Source organism: Daucus carota, chromosome 1, assembly GCF_001625215.2.
Source record: "Daucus carota subsp. sativus chromosome 1, DH1 v3.0, whole genome shotgun sequence".
Taxonomy (NCBI): Eukaryota; Viridiplantae; Streptophyta; class Magnoliopsida; order Apiales; family Apiaceae; genus Daucus; species Daucus carota.
In genome coordinates, this window is record NC_030381.2 from 45110210 (window position 1) to 45136598 (window position 26389).

General features: G+C 35.1%; 3 protein-coding genes across 3 annotated transcripts in view; 2 read left to right on the plus strand and 1 right to left on the minus strand.

Annotated features, from left to right (window-relative positions):
• The first annotated feature begins 710 nt into the window (after positions 1 to 710).
• LOC108204472 (NF-X1-type zinc finger protein NFXL1) lies at positions 711 to 4890 on the plus strand. The gene is made up of 2 exons (XM_017373934.2): positions 711 to 924; positions 1222 to 4890. The coding sequence occupies exon 2, from the start codon at positions 1231 to 1233 to the stop codon at positions 4630 to 4632; it is 3402 nt and encodes a 1133-aa protein (XP_017229423.1). The 5' UTR covers positions 711 to 924; positions 1222 to 1230; the 3' UTR covers positions 4633 to 4890.
• Positions 4891 to 6283: 1393 nt separating this feature from the next.
• LOC108203487 (stromal processing peptidase, chloroplastic) lies at positions 6284 to 24780 on the minus strand. The gene is made up of 25 exons (XM_017372449.2): positions 24421 to 24780; positions 23596 to 23787; positions 22462 to 22712; positions 21043 to 21241; positions 20367 to 20414; positions 20084 to 20191; positions 19746 to 19934; positions 19324 to 19620; positions 17065 to 17166; positions 16544 to 16678; positions 16033 to 16257; positions 15588 to 15791; positions 15314 to 15484; positions 14793 to 14942; positions 14263 to 14400; positions 13861 to 14088; positions 13595 to 13747; positions 12720 to 12846; positions 11706 to 11835; positions 10042 to 10162; positions 9871 to 9951; positions 9524 to 9625; positions 8348 to 8498; positions 7222 to 7362; positions 6284 to 6825 (listed from the first exon to the last, which is right to left on the minus strand). The coding sequence occupies exons 1-24, from the start codon at positions 24598 to 24600 to the stop codon at positions 7280 to 7282; spliced, it is 3765 nt and encodes a 1254-aa protein (XP_017227938.1). The 5' UTR covers positions 24601 to 24780; the 3' UTR covers positions 6284 to 6825; positions 7222 to 7279.
• LOC108203529 (probable aldo-keto reductase 2) overlaps positions 14534 to 26389 on the plus strand; it is an 85533-nt gene continuing 73677 nt past the window's right edge. Inside the window, exon 1 of the mRNA XM_064085681.1 lies at positions 14534 to 14608. Within this exon, the coding sequence (XP_063941751.1) occupies positions 14549 to 14608 (60 nt within the window). The 5' untranslated portion in view covers positions 14534 to 14548. The remainder of the gene's footprint in view (positions 14609 to 26389) is intronic.

The following is a 26389-nucleotide window of genomic DNA, read 5'->3' on the forward strand; positions in this document are numbered from 1 at the left end:
TATTTCGGTATCAATATATTCCAGTTTTATGATGCTTAGCAAGAATACATGATTAATAATTAAAATTACTCAAAACAGGAGATGGAAACAAACTCAATTATTTTAATTTGCCAACAGACAAATGACCAAGTCTAGCATGAAAAATATTTATATTGGAAAGAGTAGAAGTAGCAAAACATGAATCAGAAACTTCTGTATCAGTAGGAGAGCAAGTAAAAAGGATTAGGCTTGGAAGTGAATCTGCACAATCCAGCAGTTCTGGAACCACAGCCTCAATTGTATTATTCAAAGGTCCTGACATAAGCAATGATTTTGATCAGATTTTGCAATCAAATTATTTTGATCAAGCAATTTTCTTATTAGCAACAACTTTTATCCATAATAAATTATAAATAAAATAATTATTCAAATATATAAATTAAAAATAAATTTTCATTTTCAAATAACCTCTCGCATGTAAATTCTAATGCCGATAAAAAAGCTTTATGATGGCACGGAAATTAGTTGGTCAAACATGAAGTCAACTGAAAATGAGTATGGGCAATAATGCAATGTTTGGCATCCAAGCAAAAGAGGCGGTGATATTACACGCTCCAAGCTTTCAATTCCCTCCTTGTTCCCCAAGTATTTCTCGTTATCTTTTCTTCTGCTCATAATAATTTAATATTTATTTTATTACATTTCGTTGATATTTTAATATTATTTATCAGATTAAATCCCCATTTCTCATCTCTCGCTCCCCCAGTATAAATAAGAAACAAAAGCTCCTATTATTTCATCGCAATTATACATCAAACCCGTATACGTATACAACTAGCTGCAAAGAAGGGGCCGCCTATACATACACATATACGTACGCGCGTATCGCAGATCTTTGTGGCGGAGGAGAGCTCATCTTTAATCACCCTTTCATCTTCTGTTCAGGTATTTTGTTTTAATTTAATCGATTTGATTGGATTTTTGTGTATGATTATGTTTGATTTGCGTCTTTTTAAGTGATATTAGGGTTTGATTGTGTGTATGTATCTGTTTTTGGGGGAATTTTTGTAATAGAATGATTTAGGTGGGGGAGATAGGTGAGATGGATCAAAATTAGGGTTTCTGTTTGTGTTTTTAGTGGTTGTGAAATTAGGGTTTTTTTGTGTGTGTTGGAAAGAGAGAGAGAGGTTTTGAATAAGTAAAAACTGCACTAAAGGTTATGGGTGGTTTTGTACATTTCAGGAACAAAATATGAGCTTTCAAGTCCCAAATGAAAGAAGGGAAAATAGTAATAACAACAGCAATAGTCGGACTCGGATTCCCCAAAATCAAAGTGGTCGAGGTGGACGAAGAGAGTGGATTCCGAGAGGGACTAATAATGTTGTTGCTACTACAAACTTAACGCCTACGCCTGCTGCTGGGTCTGAGTCCAGTGTAGTTGAGGGAATGCCTGCACTAGTTAGGCAGAAACGGAATGGGAGTGGCGAGGGATCATCTATGGGTGGGAGAGGGAGGTCTAATGGAAGTTATGGGGATTTTAGTAAGAGATCGGTGTTGAATGGCAGTGGGAACAGACAGAACTTGGGTTCGAGGGGGCAGCATTATGGTAAGCCATTGAATCAGAAGAGGGAGAAAGCGAAGGAACAGAGTGTGCCCAAGGACTCTAGTTTGCCGCAGCTAGTGCAGGAAATTCAAGAGAAGCTGATGAAGGGTACGGTTGAATGCATGATTTGTTATGATATGGTGAAAAGATCTGCGCCAGTTTGGTCTTGTTCTAGCTGTTACTCAATTTTTCATCTGCATTGTACCAAGAAATGGGCACGTGCTCCTACTTCTGTTGACCTATCAGCTGGAAAGGATCAGGGATTTAATTGGCGATGTCCTGGTTGCCAATCTGTTCAGCTTACATCTTCAAAGGAGATTCGATATGTTTGCTTTTGTAGAAAGAGGGAAGAACCACCATCTGATCTTTATCTGACACCTCATTCGTGTGGGGAACCTTGTGGAAAACCACTTGAGAAAGAGATTCCAGGTGCTGGTGTGACCAAGGAGGATCTATGTCCTCATCTTTGTGTTTTGCAATGTCATCCCGGTCCTTGCCCACCTTGCAAGGCATTTGCTCCACCACGATTGTGTCCTTGTGGTAAGAAGGTAATTACAACGAGATGCTCTGATCGCAAGTCTGTTCTTACATGTGGAGAGCGCTGTGATAAACTTCTTGATTGTTGGCGTCATCGTTGTGAAAAAATATGCCATGTCGGTCCATGTGATACTTGTCAGGTTGTAATTAACGCCTCTTGCTTCTGCAAGAAAAAGTCTGAATCTGTTCTTTGTGGAGACTTGACTGTGAAGGGAGAAGTTGATGTAGTAGATGGTCTATTCTCATGCTCTTTACCCTGTGAAAAGCTGCTTAGTTGTGGAAACCATGTCTGCACAGCACCTTGCCATCCAGGGCCATGTGGGGATTGTGACTTATTACCAGGAAAGATTAAGACATGCTACTGTGGTAAAACAGGGTTAGAACAGGAAAGACATAGTTGTTTGGATCCAATTCCTACCTGTTCAGAAATCTGCAGCAAAACACTCCCTTGTGGGTCACATAAGTGTAAGGAGGTATGCCACTCAGGTGATTGTGCACCATGTCAAATGCTTGTAACTCAGAAGTGCCGATGTGGATCAACCTCTAGAACTGTGGAATGCTACAAGACGATGGGCGATGACAAATTTGCTTGTGATAAACCTTGTGGCCAGAAGAAGAGCTGTGGGAGGCATCGGTGCAGTGAGCGATGCTGCCCTCTATCTAGTTCAAAGAATCCATTGCCAGGTGATTGGGACCCGCATTTGTGCTCCATGTCCTGTGGTAAGAAGTTGAGGTGCGGGCAGCATTCCTGTGAATCTCTTTGTCACAGTGGACATTGCCCTCCTTGCCCTGAAACAATATTTACTGACCTGACATGCGCATGTGGAAGAACTTCAATTCCTCCTCCACAGCCTTGTGGTACACCTCCCCCTTCATGTCAGTTACCTTGCTCAGTTGCTCAGTCTTGTGGCCACTCATCCACCCACAGTTGCCACTTTGGGGATTGTCCTCCCTGTTCAGTTCCTGTAGCAAAGGAGTGTATTGGAGGACACGTGGTCCTCAGGAACATACCCTGTGGATCCAAAGACATCAGATGTAACCAGCTTTGTGGGAAAACTAGGCAATGTGGCATGCACGCATGTGCAAGAACTTGTCATCCTTCACCATGTGATTCTTCTACTGTACCTACTTCTGGTTTGAGGGCATCTTGTGGGCAAACATGCGGTGCACCAAGAAGAGACTGTCGGCATACATGCAGTGCTCTTTGTCACCCCTCTTCATTGTGCCCTGATGTTAGATGCGAGTTTCGGGTCACAATTACATGCTCTTGTGGAAATATTAGCGCTACTGTTCCTTGTGATGCAGGGGGCAGCAACAACGGGCACAATGTTGACTCTCTTCTTGAGCTTTCTGCAGTCCAGAAACTGCCTGTTCCGCTTCAGCCAGTGGAAGCAAATGGAAAGCGAATTCCACTTGGGCAAAGGAAGCTCACCTGTGACGATGAGTGTTTGAAGATGGAACGCAAACGTGCACTTGCAGATGCATTTGGTATTACTCCAAATCTGGAAGCACTTCATTTTGGTGAGAGTTCAGCTGTTTCGGAAGTGCTTTCTGACTTGTTTAGGCGGGATCCTAAGTGGGTCTTAGCTGTTGAAGAGAGATGCAAGTTTTTGGTCCTTGGCAGGGGTAGAGGTGGTTCCAGTTCCCTTAAGGTTCACGTATTTTGTCCAATGCTGAAAGAGAAGAGAGATGCAGTGAGGCTAATAGCTGAGCGCTGGAAGCTATCAATCAGCGCTGCTGGCTGGGAGCCAAAGCGTTTTATTGTGGTTCATGTTACTCCGAAATCGAAAGCCCCAGCTCGTATTTTTGGTTCCAAAGGTACAACAACAGCAAATATGATAACTCCATCTGTGTTTGATCCTCTGGTAGACATGGATCCCAGGCTTGTTGTTGCTCTATTTGAATTGCCAAGTGATGCAGATATCAGTGCATTGGTCTTGAGGTTTGGTGGAGAGTGTGAGTTAGTCTGGTTGAATGACAAGAATGCATTGGCTGTCTTTAGTGATCCTGCTCGGGCTGCTACTGCCATGAGGAGGTTGGACCAAGGATCTTTGTATTATGGGGCAGTAGTCCTTCAAAATGGGGGTGTTCCTGGAGTGGCTTCCGGAGCCAATGCTTGGGGTGGTCCAGGGGCTCCGAAGGATGGAGGATCAGGTTTGGCTATGAAGGGAAATCCATGGAAGAAGGCTGTGGTTCAGGAGCCTGATTGGAGGGTGAGTTCATGGGGCGATGAGGAGGAAACGGTGGGTGATTCCACTCGATTGGAAGCATCTGTTCTGAAGAGAAACGATGCGCCTATCCCTGCTTCATCGAACAGATGGAGCATTCTAGATGCTGAGACCACTCCTAGTTCATCTACTTCTGTAGTGCAAATTACAGATCCTGGGGAACAGTCAAAAAGCCAGATGGTTTCTACACTGGAATCTGGATCAAGTTCTTCAGTTACTGTGGAAAAGCACATGGATGAGCAAACATCAGAGACTGTGGAGGATTGGGAGAAAGCCTTTGATTGACAAATGAAGTAGCAGGGTTGGATTTAGCAACTGGTTCTTGGATTTATACCTAGTTTTTCACTTTTGGTTTCAGTTGCCCATTTTTGTGGTGGCCTGCTTTTGATTTTACTGAAATTTGATGTGCTGGTAGAGAATTAATCTCTCCTCAATCAAAAGATTTGTATGCATTATATGCTCTATTTTGTTTTGTTACGGAGACGCAACAATGCACTACATGTTTGTCAATGGAAAATGAAGATCATACCGGTTCTTGAAAAATATTCCAGCAGACTAGCTTATCTAACTCGTTTCTTATTTTTATTTATGTTGTTTTCCAACCGGGGCAAATGAATTTGTTAAATGTTCATCACAATAAATAATAGAATCATCATCTGATGATGTGGACGTGTGATTATTTTGCTACTACTTTGTAGTCATTGTTTGTACAGAAACAAATTTCGGTATTGAAGGGCATAACATTGACACTTGTTTTGTTTGATGATATCTGTCACTGCGATAACCTGGATGCAGAGTCTGACTGGGTCAACTATCTCGTTCATTCTCTTCACACTCCCTAAAGAGGATTTGTAGTCCTTAAAGTGGATGGATGAATGGTGTTTTGTGAACAGCTTACAGTTAAGTGCCAGGGGGAAGCTGACCTTGGTGAATATTTTCCCACATTTTTTCAGTGAACGGCTACTGATGTGAAATTCTCTTGATACTTTCTTTCTTATTATTACTTAATGTAAAAATCTTGATTTTTTTTATTAATAACTTTATTTGAATTTTGAAATTCGATTACTTTTATAGTGGTTCCTTGGGGTTCTAGGTTTCAAATAAGCTAAATTTTCAACAACATGCCATCTTTCTCTGCGTACTTGAAATTTATCCGAATTTTTTCAGAAGCAAGATCATACCATCTACTTGGATTCTTCTGCCGGAGTATTATCATGATTCATTATTTAGGATTTCTATAAAATCTGAGTCGAATATTGGATTTTTTCGAATGATACATCTTGTTATCTTACTCTAAAATCTGAATTGGTTATTGAGGGTGCGCTTATTATATAAATTCAAATCATTCTGGGGATTAGCTGATTTGATCTCTGGAAAACTAAACCAGGGTGAAAATCAGCTCATCTCAGTTGGCTGTAAAAAATCAGGGGACCTTGCATTGTGTGCAATGGGGATCAGACTCACAGTCACTCTGATGACCTATAGTGAAGATGGGAGAATATTCAACTCAGTTGTACTCGAGCATTTCATGTTTGTCATTTGGTAATTTTTTCTGTGTCGGATAATTGCTTTGGTATTTCTGGACAACTTATGGATATATATTCATTTGTTCACCCTTGTTCTTTTATTCATCGTCGGGTATCAATGAAGCTTCAATGTAGAGAAAGAAATAATATGGAATGATCCATACACAGTGGATTTCAATTTTGCCTTGACAAATTTATTTCTATCTTCCCTTTCTCCGAGACTGAAAGTCACAAGTTCCAATGGAAATCAGAATGGAATTGCTACCAGGTGATAATCCACAATTATAGGGTTTTGCGATCTTGAAGGCTAATGAACCTATAAAGTTGTGTAAACGAAGGAACACATGCTTATAGGGTTCACAAAGAATTAAAAACTTACAAACAGAATCACCAATTTTAGAACAATATAGTTAGGTGAGAACAAATAAATTAGTTCTACATAATGAAGAAGACATTATACATATTATTTTTTGCTATTCTGAGATTTCTAAGAATGATACATCTAATATACACAACAAATGAGATACACCTAAGCCATGACAGAAAGGCAACAGTAAATCGTCTATTTATCTAACCTACTAAGCATACAATTTATTATGTAACTGTACTTATGGAACTATAAGGTGTGCACATTCTAGGTTCTACAAGATGGTTTGTATGGTCCATTCAACCAGCAGTAATACAAAGTCACTGTTATTTAAAGCTTTGACACTCCCGCCTTCTGATAATTGCTTATAATCTTGCTCTGCTCATACTTCAAACAAATTAAACGTTGCAGTATGAGACCAAAATTCGCCTGGATAAATTTAGGATAGCTTTTTGAGATTGCCAGTATTTCCCTATGTAACCATACACTAAACTTTGAGCTAACATTTGTTGCAAATCATCTACGTGATAGCATATAAGGTCTTCTGAGAAGGTGGACATCAAAGTTTTGTCAAACTACAGCCACCTGACAAAGGTAGTTACAAAAGAGAAAATATTTAGTGGATCTGCAAGTGGTTATAAGGTATGACTCGTATAATAAACAAAATCTTCCATCTAAAGAAAACAAACAAACTCATTCTTTTTTCACGTAACTAATTTTTAACTTTGCGATAGAATGATCTAGAAGAGAGAAGAAGCCTAGTTCTAGAAGCATAAAGAAGTTTACACTAAACACGTAGTCCGTCATTAATTAACGGATTACCAACCAGAAAACAAAGAAAAAAAAAAGTCTCTCTTTCCAACTTATTTCCTTTGATAACTAATTAATGAACCTTTGAATACTAATATTGTTATTATTATATACTATTAGTCATGAAAGTTGGAAACAAGTTGCAAAATTTTGCCATATTGAGAAACATACCTCATGCTCAATTATGCCTGCATAGTAGAGAGAAAAAATAAGACATGAACATAGAACGTTAGGTTGTTGGTCTTGTCATTGTAGATGAACCACGGCCTACTGGAATGACACCATGGAAGTGCTCAACAGGCTCTACCTCATCTAACGAATCATAAAAAGGGAATAAGTCAATAACTAGATCAGCTATATAAAAATTGACACACACACACGTATCACTTCAAGCAGACTGAAGTAAGCCTGAAAAACCTACAAACTAATGAACACACGTATCACTTCAAGCAGACTGAAGTAAGCCTGAAAAACCTACAAACTAATGAATTGTATTTGTCTTTTGTGGTACATGATGATATTTATTTGCGTTGGTTAATGAAGTGTATATTCAAGTTTTACAAATTAAACTATATGTTTGGATATATATTATTTATATTTCTGGTGAACAATGCAAGTGAGTAAAGTTTTAGTAAACTGGCTTGTACTGGAACTTGACCCACGGGGTTGGTTCACGTACAAAGTAAATTTTTCCCATAAACCAATTAATTGTACTCATATTTTAGTAAATTTCTCAGATATGATAAAATGTTCAGATTATTAGTAAATCGTATATTTATGTGTTATCTAGTGAAGTTTATGTTATATCTGTTTTGAAATTATGAAGGTATATGTATTCTCAGTGCATTTGCAGATTTAGATGGTAAATGAATTCTGCAAGTTTGAAAAGTTTATAGTTTAAGATGGTTTGTAGCTAACTCAGACCCTCTCTACATACATATTGGTATTTCCTGTGCCAGAACATATGGCTACCGGCTACTATAGCATCCACTTATATATTGATATTTCCAGTGCCAGAACATTATGCTACATGTTAGTAGGTTACTATAGCATCCACTTGATATAGCTTATGTGCTTCTAAGTGTATCCTATGCACCTGAAGAATTTGGAAACAATTATATAGCTCAAGACAATTTTTCTTTGTAATTTCTAAATGACTACCAATTCATGAGGTAATGTTATATACTCCTTTTAAATCTTTTATAGCATACTAGATATCATTTCTACTCCCATATCCTAATCCATCAGCCTTACTTGAAGAGCAATAAAAGCACTACAAACTAAAAAATGTCTTTACCTATTATTTCTTCCCCTGCCTGAGCCCCAGCAACTCCAATGCATGAGAACAAGGAGTCATCATCTATTTTCAATTGCTCGTATGCGAGGTATATATCACCAATTGTGGCAGCCTCATATAGCATCGTAAGATCCTTAATGCAGGATATGTCCTAAACCAAAAAACAAAAGATAGAAACTATGTTTTAGCTGTTACATGTTAAAGCTACAACGCACATAAACATGTGCGTGTGTGTAAGCTTACTCTCAATCCTCCATGTATGATAAACAGAATATGTGCAAGTTAACCAAAGAGTGTAAACACCAAGAAAACAAAAGATGTTTAATTAAATGTACAGGTAATCATACTTGTATTATATAAGTCAGTTGTAGCTATTGTGGTAGGATTCTAATTATATATGTCAATACAAAATTTTTAAAAATAATAATTGTAAGGGTACACAAACATGAGATTCAAAATATACAAATAACAAAATTAAGAGGGGTTAAAAAAAATATGAAGATAAAAAAATCTTAGCTAAAAAAATGTTTGCAAATTCTTATAAAAAATAGAACTTGGCTATATACTTGCAATTGAAAGAAAAAAGTAAATGAAGAATCAATCGTGAACAAACTTCAGCATTATCATACTTGTATCTATATGAAGCTTATATTATGTTTGTAAGTTAACTATTCTAGTAGGATTCTAATTATGTCCGTTAGCTGGAAGAGAACCATGGTCAGCTGTTGCCTCAGCTTCTGCCCTTAACATTTGAAGTAGGATTCTATAACAGTACATAGATAAATATATAGTGAAGGATGAAATAATAGGGGAAATAAATGATATAGAATAAAAAAAAAAGTGACATAGGGTTAAGATTAAAAACAAATGTTCGAAATAGTGGAGGTATAGATTTAATCAGCATCAATCTATGGCCTCTCTGCACTCATGGAGAAGTTACTAATTGGACAGGTTTTACAATTCTCATAAAATTAAGTAAACATATTAAATTAATAATTACAAAATTATGGATAGGTAGTATACAATACCACTTCAGTTCCACTGGAAAGGTGTTTCTACTTTAAATAAAAAGAATATAGATGGCACCCAAGAATACACATTAGCCTGTGAAGCAACTTTTTTTATATTAATATGAGAGCCACTAAAAGTTGCAGGATTTATTAAATTCCAACCCACCTTCCTTGGCACAGAGGATGCTTGTAAGTGAGCTAAGAGTCCAAGCCAATAAGCATTTGACTTAGTTTCAGCCTCATGTCTCATCAACAGTGTCCGCTTCGCCTGAGAGTATCAAAATTATATGTTGTGCACAAGTCAAGAATTGTACTATAATAATTGATAGCATTAATTTTTCTATTTTCGGCTAATCTTCACAATACATATGAGGTGCCAGTTTACACCAATATATACAGTATATAAAAATACAGTCATTTGGAGTTATCAACTACAAATAGATCAAAACCTTTTAGAAATACATCAAACATTAAATAGTTTTTTTTTACAGTAATACCAACAATATTACTGACCCGGTCTAGTTCCCTTTGGACAACCTTGCTACTATGCAAGCCTCTTAGGACATTCTTGCAAGCATCAACTGCTTTATGGACCTATATGTAAGTTGTAACAAAAAGCTAGTGAGGGTGCATAAATGTAACAAACATACTAAATCAAACAATTATGCAAGAACATGCACACACCTTTGCTGGGGTTGACGTTACTGAGATCACATACCACCCAAGGTTCAGCCTATCGAACAAGTTCAGTTCGAAGGATACATCATAAGTCAATCCAAGAGAATCCCTGACTGTAGTAAAAAGCCTACAAAGAATGTCATCACCAATTTGGTTTTAGCTAATTTACAAATATTAATTAATTGGTATTTAAAGCTAAGATACATATGAAGCCTGACAACTTACTATGATGATACAACAGAAGGGAATAAGGGATGATAAGAGGGAGAAAAAAAACAACGGACGACTAACTAAATCAGATCATACAGTTGAACAAAATATTGCGAGGGAAAGAATCAAAGAACAAATGGAAGAATCCTGCTGTATGTTCATGATGAGAATATAAAAGTTTAGTTATGTGAACCAACTCAAACAAAGTCCAACTATGCTCAAATAAAGAGGTCATGCTATTCCATAGGCCAAAAAAACCTTTTTACTCAATTTGATTGAGGAATCTGAAACCCCCTATATTAATTCTATGGATCAACGCCGGGGATAGCAAAATAACCCGATCCGACTAATATCTGGTCAGAAACCCGAAATTTAGGATTTACTAAACCCAATTTTTTGGATTTGGAGTTCAGGTATACCGATCCGAAATCCAAAAAAATTCCAATATATATATATATATATATATATATATATATATATATATATATATATAATACATTATAATATATAATATTATAAGTAATAATATATTATACATTATAATGTATTAAATTTTTTGTATTATTTAATATTCATAATATATTTTTCATTTGAATAACTAAATCAAAAATATATCATATTAAATATATATAATCCAATAATAATATATTATAAGCTTAACAATTAAAAACCGATTACCACTTTAGCGAGCAATTAGTGAGTCAGTGATAAGCATTCAATCCAAGGTCATGAGATATTTGTAACTCTTTCTTTAAAATGGTTATTAATATATGTATTTTGAGAAAAGCTACTAATAGTCAACTCTGCAACTTTTTGTCTCACAAATGCAGACACATACGAGAAGCACATATAAAATTACTGATTCACATAAGTGTCTACCGAAAGAAGTGTCAGCCCATGCAACAGTTCAAACATGGTCATGACATTCTTGTCAGACTGGTAAGATGGTAATCGGGAAAAAAAATAGATGTAGTGAATTAGAATTGGAAAATAAGTAGTGCAGGTTAAAAAAATTACATAAATATTAATAAATGCTAACTTCTGCGAGATTCACAGATCTCATGACTCTCATCTCTTCTACATTTTATCAAGTTGTCCCTTGAAAACTTCTTATGTTGTATAGAATGCAGATCTAATTAGCTGGCGGGAAATAGCAGTTTCACCATCTCTCTAGTCAACACGATATGCATACTAAAGTTCAGCTTTACTTATAGCAAGAAAAAATTAATGGACATGCAGCAAAAAAAAAAAGGGTCAATTCGATTATAGAAAGGCATCAATAAAGATTATGAACTGTTTTGAGTGTGTAAATGAGGTACTGAGTAACTGTTGCAGCATTGAAAGTTATTGAAAATAAATCAAATTACATGCAAGACAATTACTAAGCCAGCATTAAGGTACAAAAAATTGGGAAAATAATTCACCTAGGGGGAATGCTAACTAGATTACTAAAGAATCACCTCGAATTAATTATTTCTGCCAGAAGTCCCAGTGTAATGGCAAAGAATAATGGGTGACTGTGTAGCCTTTTTTGCATATCCTTCTTAACATCTTGGACTTCTACAAGAGACTCTGTTACTGATATTTCACCTGTAAAAATTAAAGATTAGGAATTAAAAGTGCAGCTGCATCAATCCTAGTTAAACTACCATATCCTGTCAGTTAAACTGAATCTTGTCTGGTAAGCTACTAAAACATATAAATGCAAGCAACACATTTAATCATCCACAAGAAGATACTATTTGAGATATGATTGAAATAAGAAAATATTGATACATATCACACACGTACTTCTTTATTAAAAAGAATAGAGATTAATACATGAATCAAAAAATACACATAAAATACATAAATCTCATTATTCATTAAATATTAAATTAGTAAATTAAAAAATAAAGTTTCATCATTTTACTCCTAAACAATGGTTGAAAATTAATCATAATATCTAAATTGGTTCTGCAGTAGAACCATTTTTGTCCAAAATGGTTCTGCATTAGAACTAAATTTAAAAATCAATATTTTTGCTAAGTTGTAAGTGTTAAATTGTTCGTGCATGTTATGAAATGATTAGTATTCTTACATTAGAATCAAATTTATGCATAAGTATCATCAATTTTAAAATTATTAATAAGATTTTAAAGTAAAACCAAATGGTTCTCTATGGGACTCTTAGACACTGTACAAGATGTTTCTCTGTGAAATAATGGCCTACACACACACATATATCAAAATCCACAATTAAACCTAAAAATACGTTAGTAATAATTTATAAATATATATTATGATATACAAAAATTGAAAAAATAATAACAAATTCTTTCAGTTATGTTTTTTTATTTATTAATGTTGTCATCATAGAAATAAATGATTTCTAAAATGAAATTTATAGTAGTAAATACAATGGAGTGACTGGACTAAAGTGTGGAAAGAGTGCAGGACTAATTTTAGTCACAATATATTGCAAGTATGTGTACCATCATAGGCTGAAACATCCCTTAAGCTTTCAAATAGATCTTCACCCAGACATGAAAATCCCCAGCGATTTGGTGCAGGGCCAGCAATATACGCACATGCTCTTTCATCAGTATCTTTTAAGAATACCTGCGATGTGATTATAGATGTCATGAGGCTCTTCAATTATCGAAATTAATTCAGTATCAGTATATGGCTAAAAAAATCATTCGTTAATTCAAAAAATTAGATAAAGGACTATTCTCTGTGGACCATCAAGCACAACACAGCCTTGTATCATAATTACAACTTACAATGCAACATAAATTCCTAACAGAGAGTATGCAACACTTGAAATATGTGTTAAAATCTAACTTGCGTTGTCACAGATATAATTATCTTATAGTTATTCGAAAGCACAAAAAAAAGGGGAAACAACTGACACTTGTGAAAATGCAAGAACATAATAAACACATATAATCACAGGAAATAAGACTGGTAATTAGTTTTCTCATATAGCGCCAAACGTTAGGTGGTACTCTACCTTGATTGATCGAGTCATGAGGCCCACCAAAGTGCAATTAGTGTTTACTCGATTGATTAAAAGAAAATATGAAAACTCTACATTACTTCAACTAAATCTAATGATTATACAAATAATATGTTACCCAATAATTTATAAAAGGAAATCATTAAATTTGAAATCTTCAGATAACTATGTTCACATGTTTATATAGTCCATAGAACTATACAAGGAAGTTTGAACAAAAGAGCACAACCTAGACAGCATAAGTGCTTGGGCACCCCATTGGTGCTTAAGCAAGACCCATATTTTTAGAACACTGATGCTACTAGTATGCAAAAAGAAGTGATGATTTAGAATAGCATTGGTTCTCACCTGTTGAAAATGCAAACTGGGTGGACATTGGTGGAATATGATTGGGTGATATCTTTGTGCCCTTTCAGATCCAGTACTTGCTGAAATTGTGCCAAGATAATCAAGAATACAAGACTCAATATCCTCTTCTGAGAAGTCGCCCACAATACTCACCTAATGAAACAAAAGAATTGATGAGAAGATCTTGATTAAAAATAACAAAAAGAAAATATACCAAGCACAAGAGAGCAGGTTGATATGTAAGTACAGGGAATAGAGTGATGCACCTCCATATTATCACTAACAAATTGATTCATCACTGCATCTTTCACGCATTGCAAATTTAAGTTCTGTAATGATTGTGGAGTGGGTTCCACAAACCGCTCATCTCCATTCAGCATTGCTTGCATCAGCTTGTGAGCTGTTGAGCGTTCTAAGCTTTTTGGTATAGAACGGTAATAAGATAGGTATAATTGTCTTGCCCTATCAAATGCTTCATCCAGCCATACACTATGCTGCACATTACAACAGATAAAAAATTAGAATTAATCCAGATGATTATAATCGCAAATATATGAACTACAAAACAATGATTGGACCATGTCAATACACCACAAGAGATGCAATCTAATACTAATAATGTCGAAAGAGTAAGATTGTTATAAATAATCTTGATCAGGTTAATTTACCTCAAGTACCATGTGAAGCAACTGGAAAGCCGCACGCATCCCATCATCTCTTAAAGTGAAACGGAACTCCATACAAATAAATTCTTCGGTTGACTCAAGTGAACAATTAACCAGGTGATTCACACAGAAAAGTTCAACCTGAAAATAACCTCAGATGATCAAAATTAGAAACAAAGGATATTGGCAAAGACTATATTGAAAGCGAAGAAGCAGGGAATTTCATAGAGAACAAAAACTATGATTCGCAGCCCAGAAAAAAAATAAAAAGCAAGGATTTCTCTGAACTATGACCAACTATAATGTAAATATCAAATGTAGCAAAAGCAGAGACTATTTGCTCTCTAAGGCGCCTAAATTATCACCTAAAGTAAATCTGGATGAATATGTAAAACAAGCTATTATCTACACTAAAACAAGGACCAAGAAAGAATAAAGCAATTTTGACATAAAAAAAGATTGTACAGAGCCAAGACAAAAGAAGGTCGCGACAGCACAATAAAAATATCAACAATTTGACAGAAATGAATTACCTGCTCCCTTGAGAAATTTCCAACACGGCCACCCTCACTAAGGGTTCGAACGCCCAAAACCACAGCTCCCTTTGCCTCCAGAGTTTCAGCCGCTCTTCCACCACCAACTATGAGCCGCATGACTCCTCCTTTTGCCTCATTACTTGTTATCTTTTTATGCAAAAAACCAAAAGGACGCCCAAGATAAAGAAAGAGCAAAAATCAAACAAAGTAGACTTGGTATAAGCAGCAGAAACTACCAAAAATCTACACGTACCCTTTAAACCCGTGATATCATATAGGAAGGAAAATACATAAAATCAAGCACCACGAAAGCTAAGCAATCCACATGACCATTTACCATATGCAATTAGTTAATAACATTATGCAGAAAAAATAGAGAGCTAGCACTGCAACTACTAGAGGCACCGTATGAAACTATTACCTGAATTTTATTATCCAGACAACTAGCTAGTAACACAGAACTACAATTTACAGACCATAATTAAGTCTGTAACTTGAAACATTTCTGAGGAATATACCTTGTAATTTACTGGGATTCCATTAGAAAGACGCCGTTGAGTAATTCCAGTTTCTTTGTCATAGACTTTTGAGGAACCTGCATCTTGACTTACTGAGATAAAGCAAGGTTCGCGCTGCAACCTTGGTTCATCAAGCTGTTTAGAGCTGATTAATTCTTTTGGCACTTCAAGCTGCACATGTTGATACAATAAGTAAACATGGTTGAGGATTCCAGTTAAAATATCATATGACGAAATTTTAAGCAATACAAGCATAAGCATTAAGGGAGGTCACCTCCGGCTCTGGCTCTATTGGTTCTTCTAGACCTTCTTTGGCAGCAGATATTATCTCAGCTGGTGTTATTCGAAACTCAGATTCACCTACTCCCTCAACATGTACTTTTTTAGGCACACAGGCAACAACTGCAGCAGGAATGGGTGCAGATGGTTTCCCAAAATCAGAGATGTATTCCAACACCTCGGCACCAATAGAGTTTACCTGCCATAGTATACATGCGGTTTTATAGAAGAATGGTGTACATTAGTAATGTTACAGCCCGGGCAAAACTCACATGCCAGTTTTCAACCAGATGTACAACAGTGGTGGCACATTGTCAAGTTATAATGGATGACCATTATTATTTAAATTATAATACATACTTTCGATTAAAAAACATTAATCACAACAAGTACACCTCATGAATGCAATAGTAACTTTGACAGAGTAGAATGAGCATTACTTCTTCAAGAGTGACTGTCCCAGCAACAGCGAGTAAACTCTCATGACTCTGCATTTGATCCATGATGGTATGACCGAGCGCATCACTCTCCATAACAAAATCCAAATTATCCAAAGATGCGACATTATCAATCATAGCTGCTAACTGTTCACTATCTTTTAGCAAAGCATCCATATATCGAGCTAATTCTCCTTTCGTGACACCAAACTCCTTAAGCCGGCGGACCTGACGTAAAAGCAGTGCAAATATTAGTTATAGAACAAAAAGCTCCGAAAATCTTAATACTGAATTATTTTTTAAGACACGGAAAGAAGAAAAGACTAACTTAAAAAAGGAAGAAAAAGGTTGTGAAGTGGTAAAATGGGAAAGCGAAAGTTCCTTCTTGTGTTTAAACCACAACCATTGATGCCTTGCAATTTAATATTCTTTTTTATTGAACCATTTAACGCAATATTTAACTTAAACGACATGGTGGCCACTACAAACAGTAGAAAGAAACTGATGCACAAACCTCCTGAACAGCCACTTTAATAGCATTTTGCCAATTTTTGGGTTCAGCGGTTACTGTAAGTGTGGTCACGGTGCAACCTTCCCTCCCAGAGTCACTATGATCCAACTCAATAGAGGTGAATGAAGGATTTGAACTCTGCCAAAATAATTGAGTTAAATAACAAGTAATCATATAAACAATTAAACCTCAACATTTAATAAGTAACATTTTATGTCTAGAAGCAGATACAAAACAAGAACAAAGTCTAACAATCTCTGAAAGAAGTTCTAGGTGAAAAACATGAGAAGTTGTACTTATCATCTACAGTTTGTACTTCCTTCAGATCTGTGAGCATGATGACAACAGTAGACAGACTAAATTATATGCAGTTGTACTTATCATCTACAGTTATGTGCCTGAGCATTATATGCGAGTCATGCGAATAAATCTTGCTAAGTATATATAATCCATGACTATGAAAGCTCTATATAGTCAAACCTTCTTCAGGATGAATGGTTAAACAAAATTTCACAGAAGTGCACCTTGTATCGAGTATTAATCCTGAAATGCAGAGCAGAAAGAAATATCCTCTTCATCAAAACATTTCGCAAGTCTCCAAATGTTCGAACTTTCTTAACAGGAATCTGCATCAAAAATGGATATATTATAAAATTATGAACTAGCAACCACTGTTTCATAATTACTTGCAACACACATATAAAGTATAAACATCGATGGCTGGGTATAAATATATTAGGTTTCTGAATTACTAACGTTTGGAGTGTGGCCGAACAAAGCACATAGAAGACATAAAATGTTCATTCAGTCACATGTAGGAACTAATAATCTCTTTTCTCTCTCTATAACCAACTCATAAGCCGCTTCCCCCCGTTCAAAATATAAAAAATATAAATTCTTTGGGCTAGTCATGGATTCATGAGGAGTCATGACAACATGGTATCAAAACAATATGATTTTTATGTTCTGACCCAAGCTAGTGCGTACTCTCTACAATACACTTCTATACCTACCCAATTTTCTTAATCAATCTTCTTCATATATATCTCTCTCTTCGCTTCAATACACTGATGCATATTCTCATTTCCTCTTCTAGTCACAAGACATGGAAAATCATCAATTAGAATGCCTAGGTCAATAGATAAATAGTTATGCGAGTCTGCTACAGGATTGGATTCGATATAAGGAATTCAACACTAACAGGGTCTGCTCACTGCTGCTACAGGATCGAATTCAATCACAGAAATTCAACTCAGAACGGATACTAGAAATATTTGTTAGCTGCTGGGCTACAGAAACTCACCTCGGATGAATTTCCATCAGGTTAACACTAGATATGTCTACATTATTTGAAAGCAATAGACTTCTGATTTATACATCTGATTTGGTCATTTAGAATATGCTTACTATTCCTATTGTATTCAATTTGGCTGCCAGTGTTTACTACCAGAAGTTGTAGTTTCTGTACCCACCCAAAAGCGGTCAACTCCCTTCTGGAAACTAAACAAAGAACCGACCAGGACAATTAGTGATGGTTTCGCGACATCGCAGGAATACCAGAATGTAAAGAGCAGATGCTAGGCATTTAAACTATACTTTCCTATTAATATGGATGACAAGTATATTAAGCTATCGTGTTGGTGTGGTGGTAGAGCTCTTGTACACCCTTGCGGGAGGTCGGGAGTTCGACTCCCCATGTGTGCGTGGTAATCAATTAGCAAAAAAAAAAAAAAAAGTATATTAAGCTATCTAACAGGATGGCAACCCTAAATTTAAACTTCACAGGGTGAAAAATGACAATATTAGCTGATATCCCTTTACAAAACATATACAAATCTTGGTATAACTTCTAAGAAATTGATCACAGCAAAAACAGAGGTGGAATGATCTCGGTATAGAGAAGCCTTCTTCCGTAAGTTAAAAGGCAATTCAAGGTGATGCTTTTGAGCTGTTGAAACTCCTACAGCAGGACACATGCATCAACAACTTAGCTCACATATTTGAGCAATTAAGTAAAGGGATATAGTTTAAAAAATTAACAGTTACATTGAATTTTACCAAAAAACAGATATGTTAGCTAAGTTACTGAATCCAAAAACGTGGATCGGGTTAACTTACTGGATAGTTCATTTAACAAACCCACTGTGTCAGTTAAATAACAAACAGAGAAAGTAGCTTCCTTTTTCCTACCCGTATCATGTTGGTTAAATGGAAAGATGGAATGTGGAGACTTTTTGTGGATTAAGAAAGCTTAATCTCCAACAAATACAGAAGACTTCCTAATTCTAATCTCTTTGGGAACTTCATGGATCAGTGCTATAGAGATAACACTACTCTAGGACACCAAGACACTTGGTAGAACAACACATAGCAGGAACACAATACAGATAATTATTTAAATAGTTAAATAGGCAAAAAAAAAAAAAAGAGAGGCTAAAATCCAACTTACCAAGCTGTCAAACAAATCCTAATAACAATCAACTTCTTAATTATAACTTCCCCCAGGTAATGCAGATTCTCACTTGTACAAAATTGAGTTAAAAAAATTACTATAGGACAATGATTTACTGTCTGTGTTATCTAGGATCAATTTGCAATGGTTCTCAGCTGATACGCTATACTATTTACAAAATATAAATATTCTGTGGGTCACTTATAAATGCAAGAGTTGTAATTTGTTGTAGACCAACATAATACTCATTTATGCTCTGTCAGAGAACTACATATATGTTCTGTAAATATGAAATGAAAACCTTCCTACATACTGGATAAACTATTCATACCTTGCAGAACATATTAACCGAGAAATTTTGAAGCAACTCATGCTGAAATATTTGAGGAGGTTTCACATCTTCACCAATCCCAGGAAGAGACCAATTATGCTCGACAGGAGGGCGAACTGCATGTCTCTCCTTCCTCATTTTTGAGTGGTCAGCGGATAAAGATGACCTCTCTTGAGATAGATTACCACCCAACCCTACTGTAAGCTTAGGAACAAGGAAGTTAGCCATTGCACCAAATGCACTGGGAGTAGGTGCTGTAACAGTTTCATTTTCTATTCCTGTCTGCCCAAAGACAGCCTGCAGAGCATTTATGATAGAAGTCACAAAACCACTTAAAAAAGAGCCAAGAGTAATTATGTTAAGTTCCAGATACTACTGAACTCAAAAAGACCCCAAACTAGAGAAGGCTCATTATGACATACTTCAATATGAGCTATTGTCTTTGATATGTTGTCAATGTCTCCCACAATATATAAAGTTGCATTTGCCGGAAAGTACCATCTCTCATGGAATTTCCTTATTTTATCTGCATCCCACTTCTTAATTTGCTCTTCTAGTCCAATTGGAAATCTTTTGCTCAACTTGTTCTCAGAGTGCAAATGTTGTAGCAACTAAAGTTGGAAAACAGGAAAAAGAATGACTCGTCAGCCATACAGAAATAGAAAAAACTGAGAAACAATGCCATATTACATACTACAGATATTACTAAATTATCTAATATAAAAAAAAGTACTTAAGTAGTATCTCTAGCTGCATGCACCTGGCAATCGACACGATACTCAATGGTATTCATCATCTGCAGCTCTGATAATATTGCTCGCCTTTCTTTTTCAACTCGAGAAGCAAGAAAATTGGGGTGAAAAGCTATCTGTATATATGACAAGATCACATATTCAAAACTCTTTTACTTCTATTACAAAGTTTAGATAACTTAAGGCAAAAGGGCAACAGAATATATATATATATATATATATATATATATATATATATATATATAAAGTGTGGCCACTCAATGATCATATCCTGCATTTGATTACTCATACCTCATTCAATGCATCCAGAACCACAGGAAGTAAGTCCCCATCAGAGTCCTACCAAAATTTTGCAAACAAGTTGAATAGATAGTAATATCAAGCAATGCAATTTAATTAGTTGTGCTGATAACAAGTGATACTAAATAACTAAATAGTTGTATATAATTAAATTATGGATACAACAGAAACAGTACAAAGGTCAAGGGTGATAGAATAAGAATTAGTTTTGTCATATGAAGAAGCAAAAGTGTAAGCAATATATGTGGGACGTTATTTGGTTACACGTAGTTAATCAACTATATATAGCTTATTAACTGCAAGTAAAAAAGTATGAACTACTAGATGTTATGGGCGTAACTCATCAAGCATTGCAGCTCAATGTCACTTGCTTGTAGTTATTGTATCATTCGATCTTGCTGGTGTGCATTCACATTAGCAAACTATTTAGATGTTATGGGCATTTCCAATTTACATAGGTAAAGTGTGAATATACTAAAGATGATTTGCTCCCCGATATTATATGGTTTTCATTTCATATACAAATTCAATAAAATTGACTCTTGGAAAATGGTAAATATTGACAGCGCATAAGTTTTCTTAAAGCTTAATTTATGATTATAAAATTTTATATATTTATAATAAATACAAACTTTACAAATAGTACACAGTTACAGGTACAACAAACCTTTGAACGAGTTGGTGAATGAATATGAAACACAGTATGATGAAAATCTGTGTAAGCATTAGATCGTGCCCCTGTACCCAATAGCTTTTCACGCTTTTTACTCCCAAGAAATGCAACATGCTCAATCATATGTGCTATCCCTTGCTCATCTTCTTCTTCATCAATTGATCCCGCATGAACCTCCATGTGAGCTTCAAACCTAAACTTCAGGAAGTTCGTAAATTCATGAGAGAGAGAGAGATAGATTGCATGGTTTCTTAAAACGGAAAGATATATGGAATAATCCTCTTTTGAAAACATTAGTGTTACACTCTTTCTATTCTACTTTGGTCAGATAAACTGTTTTTTATGTTTTTAATTTTATTATAACCAAAAATAATACATAACTACTGTTTACTCTATTTCAAGCAGTATTTTGTTCGACAATTTTAGTTTTACTTCACTCCAAACATAAAATCGGAACATTTTTTTGTGCACAAGCCTTGAATGACATCTTTACATTAAAGATCATTCCATGTGTATGTAACCAACTACCTACACATTTTTGTATTAAGCAATTCCTTTTCGTTATATGTATTTTTTTCTCTTAATTCCTTTTTGTTTTACGTATCTTACTGTTACTAAAATATCATGTGCCAAAGTTAGTCACACATCAGAGGGATAATAGTTAATAGATTAGAGAAAGGATTAACCTACATGATAAAATAGTATGCAACCAACTCAAAAAAAAAAAAGTTTTAAAACTTTCCCCCGATACTGACAAAAAAACTCCTCTACTAAATCTCGAGGCATATTTGGCATCAACATCATTCTAATTCCTGTACTAATAAATCTCAAGGCATGTTCGGCGTCAACATTATTCTAATTTAGGCAAGTGTTTAGCGAGACCAATGGACAAAAAAGCTCAACAAAAAGGAGATATAAGTTCGTTAAGCTAGTTATATCTTCTTAATAGAGCGATCCAGATAGTGAACTAGCAGTTTTAGCTTCAATGCCAACCCAGAGACAGATATATAGGGAAATGCATCAGACTTGTAGAGCACCATAAGCAAAGACAGAAAGACTAAGCACTTCATGAAATGTAAAATTTTGATATTATACTATTCATATCAGTTGCTAGAGTTAATTAGGACCAGTATATATACTGTAATACTGCAAATCTTATCCTTGATTTTTGAACTTGAAAGTGTTACATATGTAAAAATGTCTTATCACCGGATGAGACAAATATAGTCAATTTAGTAGGCAATAAAATGCATGAAAGGAATAGAAAACATTATGGTCGAACTATCCACAAATCATATTCAGATTTATTGACCTGGATCTCCGGCATATTTGAACGTCCAAAAAGTATTAACATCCAAAAAGTTTTCTTACATAAATACATAATTTTCTTTATATCATACTAAAGTAATGTACCTGTTTGCTGGAATTTTATTTGGTAAAATAAGGTATCGAAGTCCATTATTCAGTTGCCCTCTATACAACTTTGGGTGAGACGGAAGCTCTGAAGCTAAAAAATCCTCTAAGGATGTAATTTCACCTCCACCTATTTGAGGATCCAATAGATCTAACTCCTGTTTCTCTAGAACGCCATCTGGCCAGGTCGTACTGGCTGCATGTGGCTCATCTGGACCGACAACAGCATGAGGAATATGAGCTTGTTTTACCTGAAAATATACATATTACATGCCGAGTTCAGTAAGAATCCCTGAACATAGAAACACTAATGGCAGTTTGAAGAAGAGCCATCAGAGTAACAAAAAATCCAATATGGGCATTTAATGAGGTAGAAGTGTAGAACAGAACCTAACTGCGGCAACTATAGATCTATAATATATCACCTTAACAGACAAGCAGCACGCAATAAAACTCTCAAAAATTAGAAAATAGAAATAGAGTAAACACTGCTCATCCACACAATTCAAGTAGAAAGGTAGAAGCTACATGCAGCAAACCAACACTTGTACCATTGTGGGCGGAAGGTTGATAACTAATTTATATTCTTTAGGCAAATAAGTTGCAAGGGTGAACAGATGTAATGATGGCTACAAGCTGATCACATATATTTACCATCTGCACCTTGTGCTACACATGTATATTTCATGTTCAAGTCCTAACACCGATGACAATGGGCAACTTGGAAACCAGCATGTAATGCTCACTATTCAATATAAGTTATGAATAAAATCAAGAGGTCCTCAAATAAGAGTGTGAATTGGACTTGGACCCTGTTTTGGGGTGCCAATCATCAGATTATAAGCAAGTGACATCAGAATCAGTTATACAAATAATGTGTATCAACCTATTCAGTATTTAGCATGCAAAGGTATCAGCATATCACTGGTCAGCTTGATTGTACGAAACCGAGAAATATGTTTACTTCATATCCTAATTAACCATCATGCACATTGTTTTGTTCGGTATGTCAGTATAGAAATCAAAGGACATATACAAGTAGTAATTCACGACAAAAATATTGTCAAGTTCCCTATGAGAAAATGGGTCTTACACTATGAGAAGGAAGTAAGGAACCATGATTAGCTAACTTACAAAAATATTGTCAAGTTCCCTCCTCGACAAAAATGAAGAAGATTTGTCGACAAAAACTGTTGGCATGGATCTGTTTACACGATATTTCCTCCTGGCGCCATGATGGAGGCAAGAGAAGCATCTCAACTGGTCAGATGATACTTTTTGTGCGGAGGTTTCAACCAGGACTGAACTGTATGGCTTCCACACATTCTACAGTTAACGAATTGCAAAAGAAAAACAAAAAATGAGTACGATAAAAGTTATCACTATTACACAATCATCTAGCTCGTAGTACGTACATGTATGCAAGTTAACGTCCAATTCCTACCATTAGTCCGGAGCTTAATAGGCAGCCAACAGTATCTCAAATAGATATTTATAATACAAAACTAACATTCAAGAACTCATCTTTAACAATCAAAAACTTATCTTTAATAAACATCACATTGCACTCTCGCAAAAGTACTCACCTTAAAGCTCTTATACCTTCAAATTCTTCTATATGCAACTATACACACACACACACACACTATCAATTACAACATAATTTCATAGTCCAGTCAATGAGTAAATGACATAACATGAAAAAAACTGCCACTTCATTTACAAACGCATTCTAACTAATTCGTCAAGTTCCATAAACTCCCTGGCAATACATAACAGCGTCTCTACTCTAATAACAACTTCAACCGCATTCACATATCCAATAAAGTAAAATCACAACTTCAATCACCACCAATTATCAGAACTCCAAACATACTCCTGCACCGTATCAAAAGTACAAAAAAAACAAAACTAATACTCGTGAAAATCACAATTAAATCCAAATAATTATAATTCCACCTTGTTGCTAACAAATTGAGCACGAGCAGGCTTCCGTCTCGATTTCGACAGAGTAATCCTCCTGGTCTGGCAAGTCCGCGACGCAACGACACTCGAAGTCGGTGGAACATACACGAGAGGTTTGACCTGAACCGGAGCAACCATAGGCGTCGCGCCGAGCATCACCGAAGAGGCCTGCATCGCAGATAAACAATATATACGTATACAATTTGTGTGTGTATGTGTATGTATAGGTTAGGGTTTAACCCAAAATTGGGCGAAAAGAAAAGAGCAGGGGATGATAACAGAATAGAATATAGTTAACAGAATGGGTATGGAGAGAGTTCAACGAAGGACAAATGTGTGGAAACTGAGTGGTGGCAGTTTAACCAACTAGCCCCCAATTTTTTTAGGTCTTTTTAATTTAGAAAATTTCTGGGGTATATAAAATATGTTCTTAAATTTTCAGAAATTTGTTCTCATTTGCTTTTAAAGATTGGTTTGTCTACCTGGAAAAAAAGAAGAAGATTGGTTTGTTTAAATTTCAGAGAGTAATACCAAAATTTCTTGAATATGGTTTCTCTCTATAAAATTTTTAAAATTGTTTTACTAAAATAATAACCAGAAGATATTTGATCTTATTTTTTTTGTCCATTATATAAGTTTTTTTGATTTTTTACACTTAATTTTAGGTGTTTTGACCATATAACGGGAATTAATATTTTTGTAATTTTTTCCGAATTAAAATATAACATAACTTTATTTATTCAAAAAAGTTTTAAAAATTTAATCTTTAAACATATGGTCAAGCTTCCTGAGAATATGTGTAAAAAGTCAAATGTCATGTAATGGAATAGCATAGCGAGAGTACTTTGTGATCTGCTTAATATTTCGAGACATTCTTCTTAATTTGTCATCATTAAATAAGATATTTCGTCAAAAAAAATAATAAGGTATAAGTGCCTTTATGTTCCACATAAGTGGACACTTGTATTTGCTTTATTAAACATGAGTTATAGTGCCCGGGAGCATAAGTAGTATTGAAGAAAGTTATAAACAAACTTATGACAGATAATACGAAAGGTTGTAATTTTATTTTATTTTGAGATTCTAACGAAAATATTGAAAAGCTGTGAATTTTAGGTTATTAGTGACCTTTTAGAAAAATCGCTTTACAAAAATATTTAAAATTATTTAAGAGATAGTTTATAATAAATTATTATTTATTATTATTATTATTATTTTTAAAATTTTTATACTTCTTTGAAGTTCAGTCAAACATTTTTTTTCTCATTACATGAGTACAAAAATCTTTGATCCTCTTTGCGTGTCAATGGATAGCTACTGTTTTACCTCATAAATACATAATTACTTATAATTAATTTCTCATTTATAAGTAATAAACACTTTTCCTAAGTTACGTCAAGCGTCCTTTTTATTTATCAAAATATAATAATATATACTCCCTGCATCTTAATTTACACGTCTTTTTTTGAAAAAATTAAGCATCTTAGGAAAATATTAGTTAGCTATTTAATTTTCTCATCTTGATAATTGCACTAAATTATATTGTTAGTATATGTATGCTAATCAAATTTTGAAAATTATATTTCAAGAACATTTTAAAAAAATAATTCAAAATATTGTTTTTTTATTTGACGAACAATAAGATTTTATTGAAAATAATATACTGGAACACATTCGGGACAAACCCTCAAACCGACAACTACTACCTGATTGTGGAAAAAAAACGAGTTAAGCAAATAGCCGTTTTGTTTTCAGAAAGCTTGATAGATAGAATATGAATATTCTTGATAATACAATGGTTTCTCGAACAATCTAGTCGACACCAACATCCCTAAAAATAGTTGAATCACAATTGACCTGCGCACATAAGTGGTGATAGCCCAGTGTTCATGCCTATCAGTTTACACCTATTAAGATTGGGGATAGAGAAGTCTCATATATTGAACAATCATTTTTTGTGCGA

Bases quoted from the DNA above. Each gene is read 5' to 3' on its own strand.
- LOC108204472 (XM_017373934.2), top strand. From the start codon at position 1,231: ATGAGCTTTCAAGTCCCAAATGAAAGAAGGGAAAATAGTAATAACAAC.
- LOC108203487 (XM_017372449.2), bottom strand. From the start codon at position 24,600: ATGCAGGCCTCTTCGGTGATGCTCGGCGCGACGCCTATGGTTGCTCCG. The intron at 16,679-17,064 runs GTGCACTTCTGT...TTATTTTGGCAG, and splicing joins GGATTAATACTCGATACAAG to AGTTCAAATCCTTCATTCAC. The intron at 8,499-9,523 runs GTGGGTTGGAAT...TTTTTGGTTTAG, and splicing joins CATCCTCTGTGCCAAGGAAG to GACATATCCTGCATTAAGGA.